We start from the raw sequence: 13,456 nt of genomic DNA, 5'->3' as shown, positions 1-13,456 counted from the left end.
GCGTCGGGATAACTAACCGCCTCTTGCAGTGGGTGTATGGTGCTACCAAAGGCTAGCTTGGGCTCAGCCATTGGGGTCTCGTGTCTGAAACGTAAAAATTAGTAAAGATACCACTAAACCCCATGAAATAATTTATACGTGATAGAATAACTTAATCCGAGCCCGACCTGGAGGGGAGGGGCGGTGCATACCCGTCTAAGGTTTTCCAATCTCGGCAAAATCGAGAGGAGAGCGAGCGCGCTGCTAAACGACAGGCGTGAGCAACATTTCATTACGCACCTGAGGCCAACCGCAACTTTCGGTCAGGCCAGTTCACTGCACTTTGAGGTCAATCATAGGAGAGGGGGCAAATCCCTTCCCCGGTTGTGCCTGGCAGGGAACATGTCGGTAAGGACGACGGCAAAATGCAGGAACATACCTAGCCTGGTCGTCAATGGGTTCTTACGATGTCTCTTTGGATGGTGCTTGTTGTCGGGATGTCGACGTCCACGGTTTGTTCCAGCTTTCTCTTGACAGCGCCGGCCACCTTCCACAGCTGGTCAGTGTCGACGAAACGCTTCCGATCGGTTGTCAACCCCTCTATAATTATCCATCATCAGAGATGTTTGAAGTTCGCCTCATTAGTGTCTGGTGCACTTCGACGTCTGACGCAGTGTCGTTGATCGGCCAATCCAGATGTAAGCCGCGCTCGTTCGGGGCTCGGATCAACCTCACATGTACTCACACATCTTCCTTCTGGTGGCAGACTGCTTCGGTCCTTAACCAGTTTATTTCGGCAGCGATCGCAGAGAACCAGCCGATGCCGAGCTGGGGGCCATTCACACGCTTGACCGAGTCTCCCGATGCCCATCCTCATAGCTTGATCATGTGTTTTTTTATGTACCCCATATCGGCTGCGCAACATCGTGCAATCTTTTGAACTTGAATGATAATCATAACCATTATAAGCATATAACTTAAACTGTCCATTCAACTGGACTTCACGGCCAAAAACAACCTCTGAAACACGCATATAAAATCAACATAAAACGTGCTCATGTAAAATCAACCATCCAACACACACACAAACCCAGGAAACGCATGCATATCGGAACCTGCTGTTTTTCTTGCTATTGCTGGAAATAAAGTGACCCTTGCTGGCTGTACCAATACACTGATCACTGAACACTGTGACATTCTCAGCATCATTGTACCCATACGGCACTCAGGTCCGCTCTCTATCCCCCGTTCCCCGTCCCGCTGTCTGTCCCCCGCTCCCCGGTCCGCTCTCTGTCCCCGCTCCCCGGTCCGCTCTCTGTCCCCGCTCCCCGGTCCGCTGTCTGTCCCCATCCCCGGTCCGCTGTCTGTCCCCCGCTCCCCGGTCCGCTGTCTGTCCCCATCCCCGGTCCGCTGTCTGTCCCCATCCCCGGTCCGCTGTCTGTCCCCCGCTCCCCGGTCCGCTCTCTGTCCCCGCTCCCCGGTCCGCTGTCTGTCCCCCGCTCCCCGGTCCGCTCTCTGTCCCCGCTCCCCGAACCGTTCTCTGTCCCCGCGGTCCGGTCCGCTCTCTGTCCCCGCGGCCCGGCCCGCTCTCTGTCCCCGCTCCCCGGTCCGCTCTCTGTCCCCGCTCCCCGAACCGTTCTCTGTCCCCGCGGTCCGGTCCGCTCTCTGTCCCCGCTCCCCGGTCCGCTGTCTGTCCCCGCTCCCCGAACCGTTCTCTGTCCCCGCGGTCCGGTCCGCTCTCTGTCCCCGCGGCCCGGCCCGCTCTCTGTCCCCATCCCCGGTCCGCTCTCTGTCCCCATCCCCGGTCCGCTCTCTATCCCCCGTTCCCCGTCCCGCTCTCTGTCCCCGCTCCCCGGTCCGCTCTCTGTCCCCGCTCCCCGAACCGTTCTCTGTCCCCGCGGTCCGGTCCGCTCTCTGTCCCCGCGGCCCGGCCCGCTCTCTGTCCCCGCTCCCCGGTCCGCTCTCTGTCCCCGCTCCCCGAACCGTTCTCTGTCCCCGCGGTCCGGTCCGCTCTCTGTCCCCGCTCCCCGGTCCGCTGTCTGTCCCCGCTCCCCGAACCGTTCTCTGTCCCCGCGGTCCGGTCCGCTCTCTGTCCCCGCGGCCCGGCCCGCTCTCTGTCCCCATCCCCGGTCCGCTCTCTGTCCCCATCCCCGGTCCGCTCTCTATCCCCCGTTCCCCGTCCCGCTCTCTGTCCCCGCTCCCCGGTCCGCTCTCTGTCCCCGCTCCCCGAACCGTTCTCTGTCCCCGCGGTCCGGTCCGCTCTCTGTCCCCGCGGCCCGGTCCGCTCTCTGTCCCCGCTCCCCGGTCCGCTCTCTGTCCCCGCTCCCCGAACCGCTCTCTGTCCTCGCGGTCCGGTCCGCTTTCTGTCCCCGCGGCCCGGTCCGCTCTCTGTCCCCGCTCCCCGGTCCGCTCTCTGTCCCCGCTCCCCGAACCGTTCTCTGTCCCCGCGGTCCGGTCCGCTCTCTGTCCCCGCGGCCCGGCCCGCTCTCTGTCCCCATCCCCGGTCCGCTCTCTGTCCCCATCCCCGGTCCGCTCTCTGTCCCCGCTCCCCGAACCGCTCTCTGTCCCCGCGGCCCGGTCCGCTGTCTGTCCCCGCTCCCCGGTCCGCTCTCTGTCCCCATCCCCGGTCCGCTGTCTGTCCCCATTACCGGTTTCCTCTCTGTCCCCGCGGCCCGGTCCGCTCTCTGTCCCCATCCCCGGTCCGCTCTCTGTCCCCATCCCCGGTCCGCTCTCTGTCCCCGCTCCCCGGTCCGCTCTCCATCCCTGTCTCCGATCCGCTCTGTGCCCGCGGCCCGGTGGACACTGTCGCCGCACTCGCCTGTCACATGACCCACACGACTTAGCTCAAGGGTTGGTCTTAGCGCACCAAGAGTGTTCTTTTCTACGTGTCGTCGCGTAGAATCTTGGCCGAGTGTGTTCGCGGCTCGACCAATTTTTTTGTTTGCGTCTTCGTAACTGTCGTGATAAAAATGCAGATGCAAAGACAAACGATTTTCGTGTCCAGGTAGTTTCAGGGCTCCTAAGAATGGAGGCCGCAAATTATGCTCCTTGTAACGTTTAAAGCACCTTTTCATCACTTGAGGTCGGTCCTGGTTACGCAAACTGACCTATTTATAATTGCATCTGTCGTGTCGTTTATGTCTCACTCCGATCGAGTTGTAGGAAGGGATTTGGGAGCAAAATGGCAATGTATTCGACGTGCCCTAAAACCCCAATAAACAACAAATACAAAACATCAGGAAAGGATCATGCGTGTCCGACAAGGATTCTACGTCACGTCACATAGAATCTTTGCGGTTCGGGTCGCTGTAAACACCAAACGGCGCGGGATCTATGAAGCATGACGTCATAAGTATCGTCGACAGCATAGATTCTGCGTCGTCTGGGTTGTTTCGAACACACCCGAAGTGTGCGGACACTATAATCTGGAGCACTGGAGAGCGCGGCCGAACCGCCGGCCGACGCTCTCCGCACCCGGCCATGATCAGAGCGTGACGCACCATACCATGCTTGTATGCATGCAGAGCAGGAGATAGCACACAGAGCTAACAAGAATAAAGTCAACAGTCTTGTCGGCATCTTAATATCAGCAGGTATGAATGTTCTTCGCAAAACCTGTCGGATGGAAATGTTGGGCTGAATATAACCTTGGTCCTGACCTTAGGTCACGTAACCTTAATTTAAATAAATTTACCCCTGCAGTGTCCAGGTTCACTAAACTTCGCTTACTGCATCCCTGTTCTTCCCTCAGCTCGGAGATAAACCATTGGACCACCAGCGCGACCTACAGTCAACTTCGTGAAGCTTAAAAATATGTTCGTAGGACGAAAGCCTTTTTTTGTTTTCTGATCCGAAAAGGCGTTGGTAAAGCTTAGATTGCCCTCAGACAGAATTCAACATTTACTTGTCAGCAGGTAAAATCCCTGTGAAAACATTAGGGCACATGGTCATGTGATCAAATCTTGATAGAACGTGAAAATCTAAGATGACCAACGTGCTCTTTGACTCATTACAACTGAAATCGGATGGGGCTTACTATGACCAGAATGATAGTTTATGAATGGCATTGCCAAAATTGTACTTTCAATGTGACCTATGACAATTGCGCGGGGCTATATCTCGAGAGACGTTGCTCGGATATGTTTTCGCTGTCATAGCTGGCTCTGCGCCTGTGTTCACCCTATAAGCCGACCCGAATGCGATTTAAGATACGAGGGTTTTAAGTTTTGGCTGTCTTGTGGTGAAATGCCCCGGGCATGGTCCAGCCTTATGCAAGCGAAAAGTGGTATTTTGTTTGCTTTTTGTTGTTGCTTATGCCTTGCCGTGCACGATGCCGGCGCACATTTCGGTGGAATCGCAAGGGACTGTGGCCATAAACTTTTCCCCTCAGTGGGGTTTTGGAATAGACCAAGAGGTGGAACTATCTCTTTATTGTAGTCTGACGATTGGCAGATAACAGTAAAGGTACTTAGAGCATACGTAGGCCACAATAGGCGCGCCTTTGCTAGACAGACTTTTACCTTGTAAAACAACTGTAAAAACCGTTAGCTAGCCTTGAGCAGAACACCACTCAGAGCTGGCTCACTTTGACGCGGAGGAACCATGAAGCTTATGGTACGCAAAATACGGGGGTACGTACAGACGTAAATCAGAATCGGGACACCTTGCGGCGGTCAATTTATGTAACAGGAGCCTAGATTGGGCGCCAACGACGCTGCGACCCACCCAGCGACCCACTGCGACCCACAGACGCTGCGACAACCGGGCCACTTTCAGCTAACCACCGCTTAACATGCTGCTAGGCATTTAATGCCACGCTTTGCGCGTTTACCGGCCACCAAAAAAGTCAAAATGACCCGATGTCCATCGATCGGGTCCAGCAATGCGCCAGGGGCCTAGCGAGCGGCGAGGGCGACCTCGGAGACGCCTTAGGCTCTGGTCGCGTTCTGACAAGCTAGACCCGCCCTGCAGTGAAGCCATGTGTCAGAAGTTTAATTGAATTCCAGCGATTGGCGCCTCGTCTCCTGCAAGACAGGCCTGTAACACCACTTAAAATACATTGCAGCACTGCCACACTAAAATACAAGCCACAGACGACATTAGGGCCGCGCGTCTCCAGCTTACAATGTGCACACTCTGCCAGCTGGACTCGTGCCTCGTGCCTCGTGTCTCGTGTCTGCCAGCTGGACTCGCATCTGGTGGAGTGTTCCGTACCCTCGCTGTGCCGCTCGTGCGCGCCCCTGGGGCCGCGTACAGCGACCGACGAACGGCCGCTGCCGCAGCTCGCATCTGGTGGAGTGTTCCGTGCCCCCGCTGTGCCGCTCGTGCACGCCCCTGGAGCCGAGTACAGCGACCGACGAACGGCCGCTGCCGCAGCTTGCATCTGGTGGAGTGTTCCGTGCCCCCGCTGTGCCGCTCGTGCGCGCCCCTGGGACCGCGTACAGCGACCAACGAACGGCCGCTGCCGCAGCTTGGAAATGCGTCACCAGCCGGCGCTGCATCCCCGAGCTTGGCAAGTGCAACGGCGTGCCCGACTGCGAGGACGCCAGCGACGAGGAGCCGGCCCGCTGCCTGGACGACGCCTGCCCGGGCCAGAGCCGCTTCAAGTGCGCCAACGGCGAGTGCGTCCACCGGTTCGAGAGGTGCGCACCGGCGGCACCGGGGGCGGCCGACGGACCGCCACTGGGCGACCCGGGTCACCTCCGACCGGGGGTCGTCTCGCTGCGGTGCTCGGCGCCACTCGCAGTGGCCTGTGGTCGTGTTGTAGCTGTGGGAGGCGTGACGTGCGGGACTTCGGCATGCGTGATGAGTAGATACTGGAGGCGTCAGCTCTCGCCAGGTGTACACTGACGGCGCCGGCGTATGTTGTCGTCGGGGGAGCTCGACGTACGGCCGCGTGCCCTGGCCGCAGGTGTGACGGCGTGGCGGTGTGCTCCGACGGCTCGGACGAGCACGATTGCTGCCGGCCGGACGAGTTCCGGTGCTGGCTGGACGAGGGCCGGCCGCGGTGCATGCCGGCGACGGCGCGCTGCGACGGCCGGCCCGACTGCACACACGGCGAGGACGAGCGGGTGTGCCGCGTCTGCCGGGCCGGCGCCTACCGCTGCCGGCTCTCCGCCTCCGGCCTCTGCATTCAGGCCGACCGCAGGTGAGGCACGCTCTGTCCTGCCGGATTCCGCGCACAGGTGCAAGCCGGACTCTCATGTGCCATCTGTTAAGCGCTGGTGTTCGGAAGGAAAGGCGAGGGCAGGTTCCCTCACAACTGAGACTGCCACCCTGTCTTGCACATTGGCGGTTGACAGCTATTGCCGCATTGCGAGGGTTGAGTGGGCGGGGGTTCACTTTTTCGTCCGCTGGACTGAAGTCTGCCTAGTCACCCCGGTACCTTGGTCTACTGGTGCGGTGGCGCGCCACGCGTCGTCTGGCAACGGTGCTAAGCTCCCCGCGCCGTCTGGCGGCGATAGGGAGCTTCCCGCGCCGTCTGGCAGCGGCGCTGAGCTCCCGCGCCGTCTGATAGCGGTGCTGAGCTCCCGCGTCGTCTGGCGGCGGTGCTGAGCTTCCGGCGCCGTCTGGCAGCGGCGCTGAGCTCCCGCGCCGTCTGGCGGCGGTGCTGAACTTCTCGCGCCGTCTGGCGGCGGTACGGAGCTCCCCGCGCCGTCTGGCAGCGGTGCTGAGTTCCCCGCGCCGTCTGGCGGCGATGGAGAGCTCCCCGCGCCGTCTGACAGCGGTGCTGAACTCGCGCCGTCTGGCGGTGGTGCTGAGCTCCCCGCGCAGCACGGCAGACAGTTTCCAGCCGCGGGCGCCGAGATACGACCACTAAGAGACCATTGTCGACGCCATTCCCTCGCCAGTGCTCGCCGCTCAAAGCCCCATAATTGTTTATCGAAGCCGTTATTTACTGCAGGCGACTGGGAAGCCGTATCTCCCACCCATTGCCCGGAGTCGAGGCGGCTGTAACGCTCTTGGCCTTAGAATGGGACGCTGACGTCCACCAATTTGATAAACAGGTTTGCCAGTTGGATCCAATGCAGATAACAGGCTTCAATCAGCGCACTTTTCGCGGGAAAGAGAAGGATATCACTGGCAACGGACGACGCCATCAGCCACTCTCTTTGTTCGCCGGCTTGCGTGCGTCAGACCACCTGAACGGCCCCTGTAGATCACCGGCATCGGCTCGGGTGGCCGCCGCCGCTCTTCTCAGGCGCCGGTGACGTCACTACCGCTGACGTCATCACCGGCGGGAGCGTGCCGCACGCCGCCGGCACGCAACAGGTCAGCCGGCAGTGCATCACACAAAGAGCACCCCGGTGGGGCGCAATAATAGTCGGCTCCGCTGCCGACCAACTCGCGGCGGATAAAATATAGCCGCGGGCCAAATGGCCAACACCATTAGAGGCGCCGGTCGTCAGCCGCGCAGTGTTCACGGCCGGTTATCGTGAGCGGCCGGCGCGCACCGCCGGCGGGGCGGCCCTCTCGGCACGCGCACCGCATCCCCATCCGATCCGTCCGTGATCAGCAGTGAACGGCCGGCTGTATTTAGAGCGGCTTCTCCTCATATTGCAGCGCCGCCCGCCGCCGCCGGCAATAAAACTGCGGCAACTAGAATATTCAAACAGGTCAAATAATAAAATTTTGCGGCTGCCGTCGCGAGAGATTTACGGCGCGTTTTAACGCCGGATTTGATATTTCATAGAGCCGAGTCGCGCCGCAGAACGCCAAGTGGCTGGGACATCCCCGCGCGCTCTTTGTTGGACTCGCGTGACATCGGCGCGGAGGTGCCCGCGGCGGTCGGCCACAAGTTGAGCAATATCAGACGGCCGGCTTACCTCCCGCTCGCCCGAACGGAGATGAAATGGCTCCTCCGCGCTGAACTCGACGCGCAGCAGAATCGACAGCGACGACATCATCGGAAATGAAATGCAAGGGTGCGCCCAGAGGGAGCGTGTGGCGCCCGAGAACTCATCGGTGTAAAGACGCGCCCACGCAAACCACGGCAGCTCACTCAGAATTCCAACAGCCGTGCCAGTGCCATAGACCCTCAGCGGTGGTCAATGCTAGCGTAGTCATCTCCGGGGTTCCGGTCCTCGGCCAGTGCGCGGCGTGACCGGTGATGCTCTGTCGACAGGTGCGATGGGGTGCAGGACTGCGATGGCGGCGAGGACGAGGCCGACTGCGCCGGCGAGCTGGTGACGAGCAACCAGGGCCGGCAGGCACGCCACCCGACCGCGCCCTGCCGCGCCGCCATCGGCACGGCGCTGCCAGGCCGCCTGCTGGCCGCTGCGCTGGCGCTCACTCTGCTCCACCGGCGTTAGGCAAGCGACGTTGATGCAGGCGCACCGCCGCCCAGGTCTTGCCCTCCAGATCCCACCGAGCCTCCTGCATCCCTGGATCCCATCGAGCGTTCCTGGTCCGTTCCTGAATCCCCCGCTTCGCCGCCGGGCTGCCAGCGTCGCGCGAGCACAACATACGGGCTACGGCCTGCCCTGCACCCGACGTGATTCTCCGGCTCTTACCCGCTTCCTGACAAGCGGCCGCTCTGTCGGCGGAGCGCTTCTGAGACACATCCGTGGTTGAGAACAGCAAGTACATGTCGCATGCGTCGGCGCCGGCCGTAACCGCCACCGGGCGCGGGGCCACCCGCCGGGCGTCGGGGCGCCTCGGCAGCCGTCGGACGGCCCGGCGCGCTCCCCGCCCGCACCAATGAGTTTGCCGCGCCAGCCGACGGCCGGCGGACGGCGTCTTTGTTTGCGCCTCTCTGCAGCGCGCGGTCCGAGATACAAAACCAGTGTACAACTGCCGGTGGGTGGGGCGGCCGGTCGGTGGGCGCCTGGGCTGCCCGGTGCCGGGCTGCCGGCTCGGCGTTGACGGCTGGTGCAACACTGACCTGTGGCGCCGCCCGCGAGACACGCTCTCCGGCCAGACGGCCAGCCGCGGGGCGGTGCGGTGCGCACGGCTGGAGGCTCAGCTCACGAACTGCCTGGCTTGGCCGGGTGGCTCGTCATTTACATGAAAACTCACGAATAAGGAAACGGAGGAGAAGATTTCCCTCGATATTCCGAGCGGCTGTTTCCTTCTGGTGTTGTTAATTGAACAGCCGTGCCTGGAGAAGTGTTGCGCCACAGTGACTTGGCATTGTGGGATGGTGTTGCCGGACGTAAACTTAGTCCCCATATAACAAAGCGCGCAGCATGTCCATTAAGAAACACAAGACCCAGTGGTGATGCAGCGGCTAATTCACTGGACACGCGTGCGATTGGTTTCGATTTATATGCTTGCCTCTACCGTCTTCGTCAAGATTAAGAGGTTAACGGCCAGTTCAAAATGGTGCTTGATTCAGCGTTTCCCTTTTGTGGGTTCGGAGAAATGCATTGTCAAGCGTGCAGTGTGCGTGTGTGCGTGTGTGTGTGTGCATGTGTGTGTACATAATGTCCAGCGTACGGATTGTATAGGTAAATGTTGTCCAGTCTTGGTGCACATGTTAACCTCGCGCGATAAGCTAAGACAAAGTGGCGTCCGTTTACTTAAGGTAATTTGGAATCATTCATTGTGTTTAGGCGATACGGGACACTTAAGCCCGTTATTCCACGCCCTGAATGTTGTAACAGATGAGTCACTGGGGTCACTGTGAGATTCCTGACGAATGACAGGCTCCTGGAAGAGCGGCACGACAAGATCTTGGAGCTGCTTGTAGACGGAACGCCGGCACTTCCATAAACTTGAAAACTCCGAAATGCCTCCCTTTCATTCCGCAATAACCCAAAGACATTTTAAGAATCTGCACAACGAATTGACGTACTGATTCAACGGTTTTAACGTGGTCGTTGATTTTTCCCTGGAATGTACGTATGCAAACTATATACTCATATGTTTGCTGAACCAATCATGTATTTGGGGACTCCAGGCTCGGCTTCTCTTGACCTTAACATGGAGTCCAAGGGCGTTGTTAAAAAAAGGCTTATTTTCAATCCCAATACGCCCACGCGTACATTTTGAAACAATTCCATCTCCGACACCTCAATATCATCACGTAACATGATTGGGAAGTATTGCGCAACGCTAACGATATGCTTTATCTTATTCCTCGTTACATTACCGCTTGTTGGCACAAGCGAAGAGGCATTAACGTAGAGCGGGCAGCGAAATAGTACAATGGTGATGCCTAGTTTATCACAAAAGGCTCAGTGTCGTCAAAAAAACTAACCTGTGAAAACATTCTGTCCGTCAAGCAGATTACCGCGTGAGTTACAGCCCGTGACCACGGAGCCGAAGAACAAAATCCATGCCCGCAGTCTGGTGCTCGTGTTTTGCACACAAAAAAAATCATTGACTCCCTCCTCAATGGAGTGGAATTCAGTTTTGCTTCCACAATTTCCACGAATAGCCTGGCACATGTCAGTGGCGCCACTCGTTAAAGTGGATGCCTTTCAGTCCTAGACCAACAATTGCACCATTACAACATAAAAAACAAAACCATTACGCCACCAGTGCTGGAAGATCACAACCGCGATGAAATTCACTTGAAAAGCCGTAACAGCTATATAAACATACACACAAGTAACCACATCCCATTGAACAGATGAAGTGATTTCCAAACGGTATTGTAGAGGAGATTGGGCTAGGGCGCGGCTGCGCGAGCAGGGCTGATGCCAGTACAAAGGAACGCTCAGTGCGTCTGGTGGGTGCGTGTGCGAACGAATGGGAGTGATACACCTTTGCATGAGATGGAGTGCAGCGTGGCTAAATTCAAGACGTTGAGTGGGATATGTCACGTTTAAGGGACGATTTTGGGCTCTCAAGCCTAAGTTTGTTTCTCAACTGCGGTCTCCCATTTATGAGCTGATTGAATTTGCCGCTGACTCCGGCTGCTTAGGGGAAGTGAGGCGTTTTTTTTCGGAGCCCGGGTGGGGTAAGATATGCTGTGTACGATGGTGTGGGGTCCATTGCACGATGCGTTGGGTGACCACGCTAGAAAGGCGGATGAGGAGGGGTTCTAAATGATGTTGAGGGTGGGAGGGCGGACGTGAGGTGATGATGATGCACAGGTGGCAGTATTTGGGGGACCTGGACGGTATTGATTGTAAGCTGCGTAGCGTTATAGGAGGGTGCGGCGAGTGGCGCGTGGTGACAGACAATGTAGACATTCGCTTTCTAGGCGGCTTAGTGGGCGGGGGTACGATGGGCTTAATCTATGGCCCTGACCATAGATTAAGGTATCTTTATGGTCTTGGTTAACCCTGCCCAGCACCGCCGTAGGGCAAACTTCGGACACACTCCCGGTCCAAACGAAAGCTCCAAGCGTGCCGGAAACAGCTCTGTTGCATGACTGAATCATTCCCATGTTTTACTAAAGGGCCCCGTTTTAAACATGTACGGATAGTTAGCAGTTTTTGCAGATTCTACACGTGAATAAACGCATGCCATCCAGTCAGTGCCAAAGTCAGTCATTCTGATCTTTTTTCAGCTTGAAACCAGAGCTGCTGGGCAATTCAGGTTCGTTGTACCAAGGAACGGGTGAACACAGCCACCCTGCTGCCTGGAATCACACACTGAACGGGCAATAACATATATTTCTGAGATACGCAGCTTAAATGCGTGACATAACACGAGGCAAACTGGGCAGAAAATCACAAATCTCATTGTATGTTTGTCGGTACGCTTTTGCTCGTAACTTCCCATGTAGGAAAAGTCGCGTGCGAGAAGAGGGCATCTATAAGAGTGCAGAAGTGAAACTCCGGCCTTGTACCGCTAGATCCCTGATTTCCGATAAACAATTGCCGTTATTTCTTGTTTTGTAGTACTTTCGTTATTTCTTCAGTATCTGCACCAAGCGTCCAAAGCCGCGTCCCCGCCGCCCACGGGCAGCGGCACAAGTCGTGGCCGTGGGAGCCTGCTCCGCCGGCGAGCCGTCCACTCAGGCCAGCTCAGGCCGCTCGCCACCCGATCCTCGCGGCCCATGGGTGAACCAGGGAGACGAGTACCAGCTGCCGTCCCCCGCTAGACGGGGCCGGCCCTGAGCGGAGGGGACACCAGCTGCCGTCCCCGCTGGACGGGACCAGCCCTGAGCGGAGGGGATACCAGCTGCCGACCCCGCTGGACGGGACCAGCCCTGAGCGGAGGGGACACCAGCTGCCGTCCCCGCTGGACGGGGCCGGCCCTGAGCGGAGGGGACACCAGCTGCCGTCCCCGCTGGACGGGGCCAGCCCTGAGTGGAGGGGACACCAGCTGCCGTCCCCGCTAGACGGGGCCGGCCCTGAGCGGAGGAAACAACTGGACGGGGCCGGGCCGGCCCTGGGCGGAGGGCGACGGGCCATAGGCGCGGTCGCGCGCGCCGGCAGTGTTCCCCGACTTTTCTACATGCAAGCGATCTTGATTTGCAGCGTTGGGAGTGGCGATAAAAGTCAGAATGCTTAGATCCAGGGTGTCGACGACTTCATTGAACGCGGCGGGTGGGGCACCTGTCCGCTGCCTAATGATCAGCTGCTTACAGCACTGTGCTTACTCCAAGGGCACGCCGTTGCATTCGTTGCGGAGGCAATGCTTCCTCAATCCGCTCCACCTTGTTTGGACGCCATCAGGAGTGTTCCGAGTACATGGCCCCAAGCTGTATGGCATGGTTTCGGCCACGCGAGTATATCCAGGCGCGTGTCGGCGTAGTGCTAGTGCGTTCGCTGTTGGTGCAGCAGGCTTTGACGAAGTGTGGGCTGGCCGTTGTCAAGTAGCGCGGCGCTGCGCCGAGCGGCCATGGCCCGTGGAAGCGCGGCGACCAGAGCGCACGATGGGACCTGATAGCAGTAGTGTCGGCTGAGGTGGCGACTTCAGCCGCGCGGCTGGCGGGCAGCGCCGAAAGGAGGACCTCCGAGGGGTCACTCATCTGTCTCAATGGGAAAAGACAAGGCTTTTGGCATGGCTTCATGGTGGCTTTAGATGAGGAGAAGTATGAGGTATGGAAAATGAAGTGGTAAACACTGCACCTGTAAGCAATGAGTTGAGAGTACGACCAGAAGCTATAGAGCATGACATGTTAAGGTAGCAATCGTGTGTATGTGTGTGGTGTGGGGGGGGGGGGGGGCAGCACTTGACATGTGTAGCAAAAGCTCTTGATGGAGTTGGGTTTCATAACTAGTTGCAGACGCCCTCAAATGAATAATTATTCAGGTGTCAGAGTGTTGATCGCGGATTCAGCCGCAGAAGAGAGATAACGGAAGATGACCTGCAAAGACGGTGAACAATAGAGCTTGCGTCTTTTGTTGGGTTGGTCTTTCGTGTAACTGGTGTGACATTGAAAAGTCCCCAGGTTTGAAACCCATCCACTCCTGAGAGGGGATTGCATGCGCTGGCAAACTGTTGTTTGACGGCGACTGAATTGGCTCATCTGGCTGTGATGTGCGAAACGTCAGATCTGTACCAGCCTCCGTGCCTGCGTGGTACACCAGGAGCCACGCTGTGGTGGACCCTGCCCATCCCTCTCGTCGGAAGC

At 58.3% G+C, this 13,456-nt stretch overlaps 1 protein-coding gene across 1 annotated transcript in view; it reads left to right on the top strand.

Annotated features, from left to right (window-relative positions):
- Nucleotides 1-11,993, top strand: part of LOC119103127 (low-density lipoprotein receptor-like) — a 59,880-nt gene extending 47,887 nt beyond the window's left edge. Inside the window, exons 3-6 of the mRNA XM_037226578.1 lie at nucleotides 5,450-5,621; nucleotides 5,891-5,986; nucleotides 8,105-8,189; nucleotides 11,946-11,993. Of these exons, the coding sequence (XP_037082473.1) occupies nucleotides 5,450-5,621; nucleotides 5,891-5,986; nucleotides 8,105-8,189; nucleotides 11,946-11,993 (401 nt within the window). The remainder of the gene's footprint in view (nucleotides 1-5,449; nucleotides 5,622-5,890; nucleotides 5,987-8,104; nucleotides 8,190-11,945) is intronic.
- Nucleotides 11,994-13,456: the final 1,463 nt, after the last annotated feature.

The sequence above is a fragment of the Pollicipes pollicipes genome, unplaced genomic scaffold (assembly GCF_011947565.3).
Source record: "Pollicipes pollicipes isolate AB1234 unplaced genomic scaffold, Ppol_2.1 Scaffold_5724;HRSCAF=6776_pilon_pilon_pilon, whole genome shotgun sequence".
NCBI lineage: Eukaryota > Metazoa > Arthropoda > Thecostraca > Pollicipedomorpha > Pollicipedidae > Pollicipes > Pollicipes pollicipes.
The sequence above is the reverse complement of the archived record's forward strand: the minus strand, read 5'-3'. Positions and strand labels throughout refer to the sequence as shown.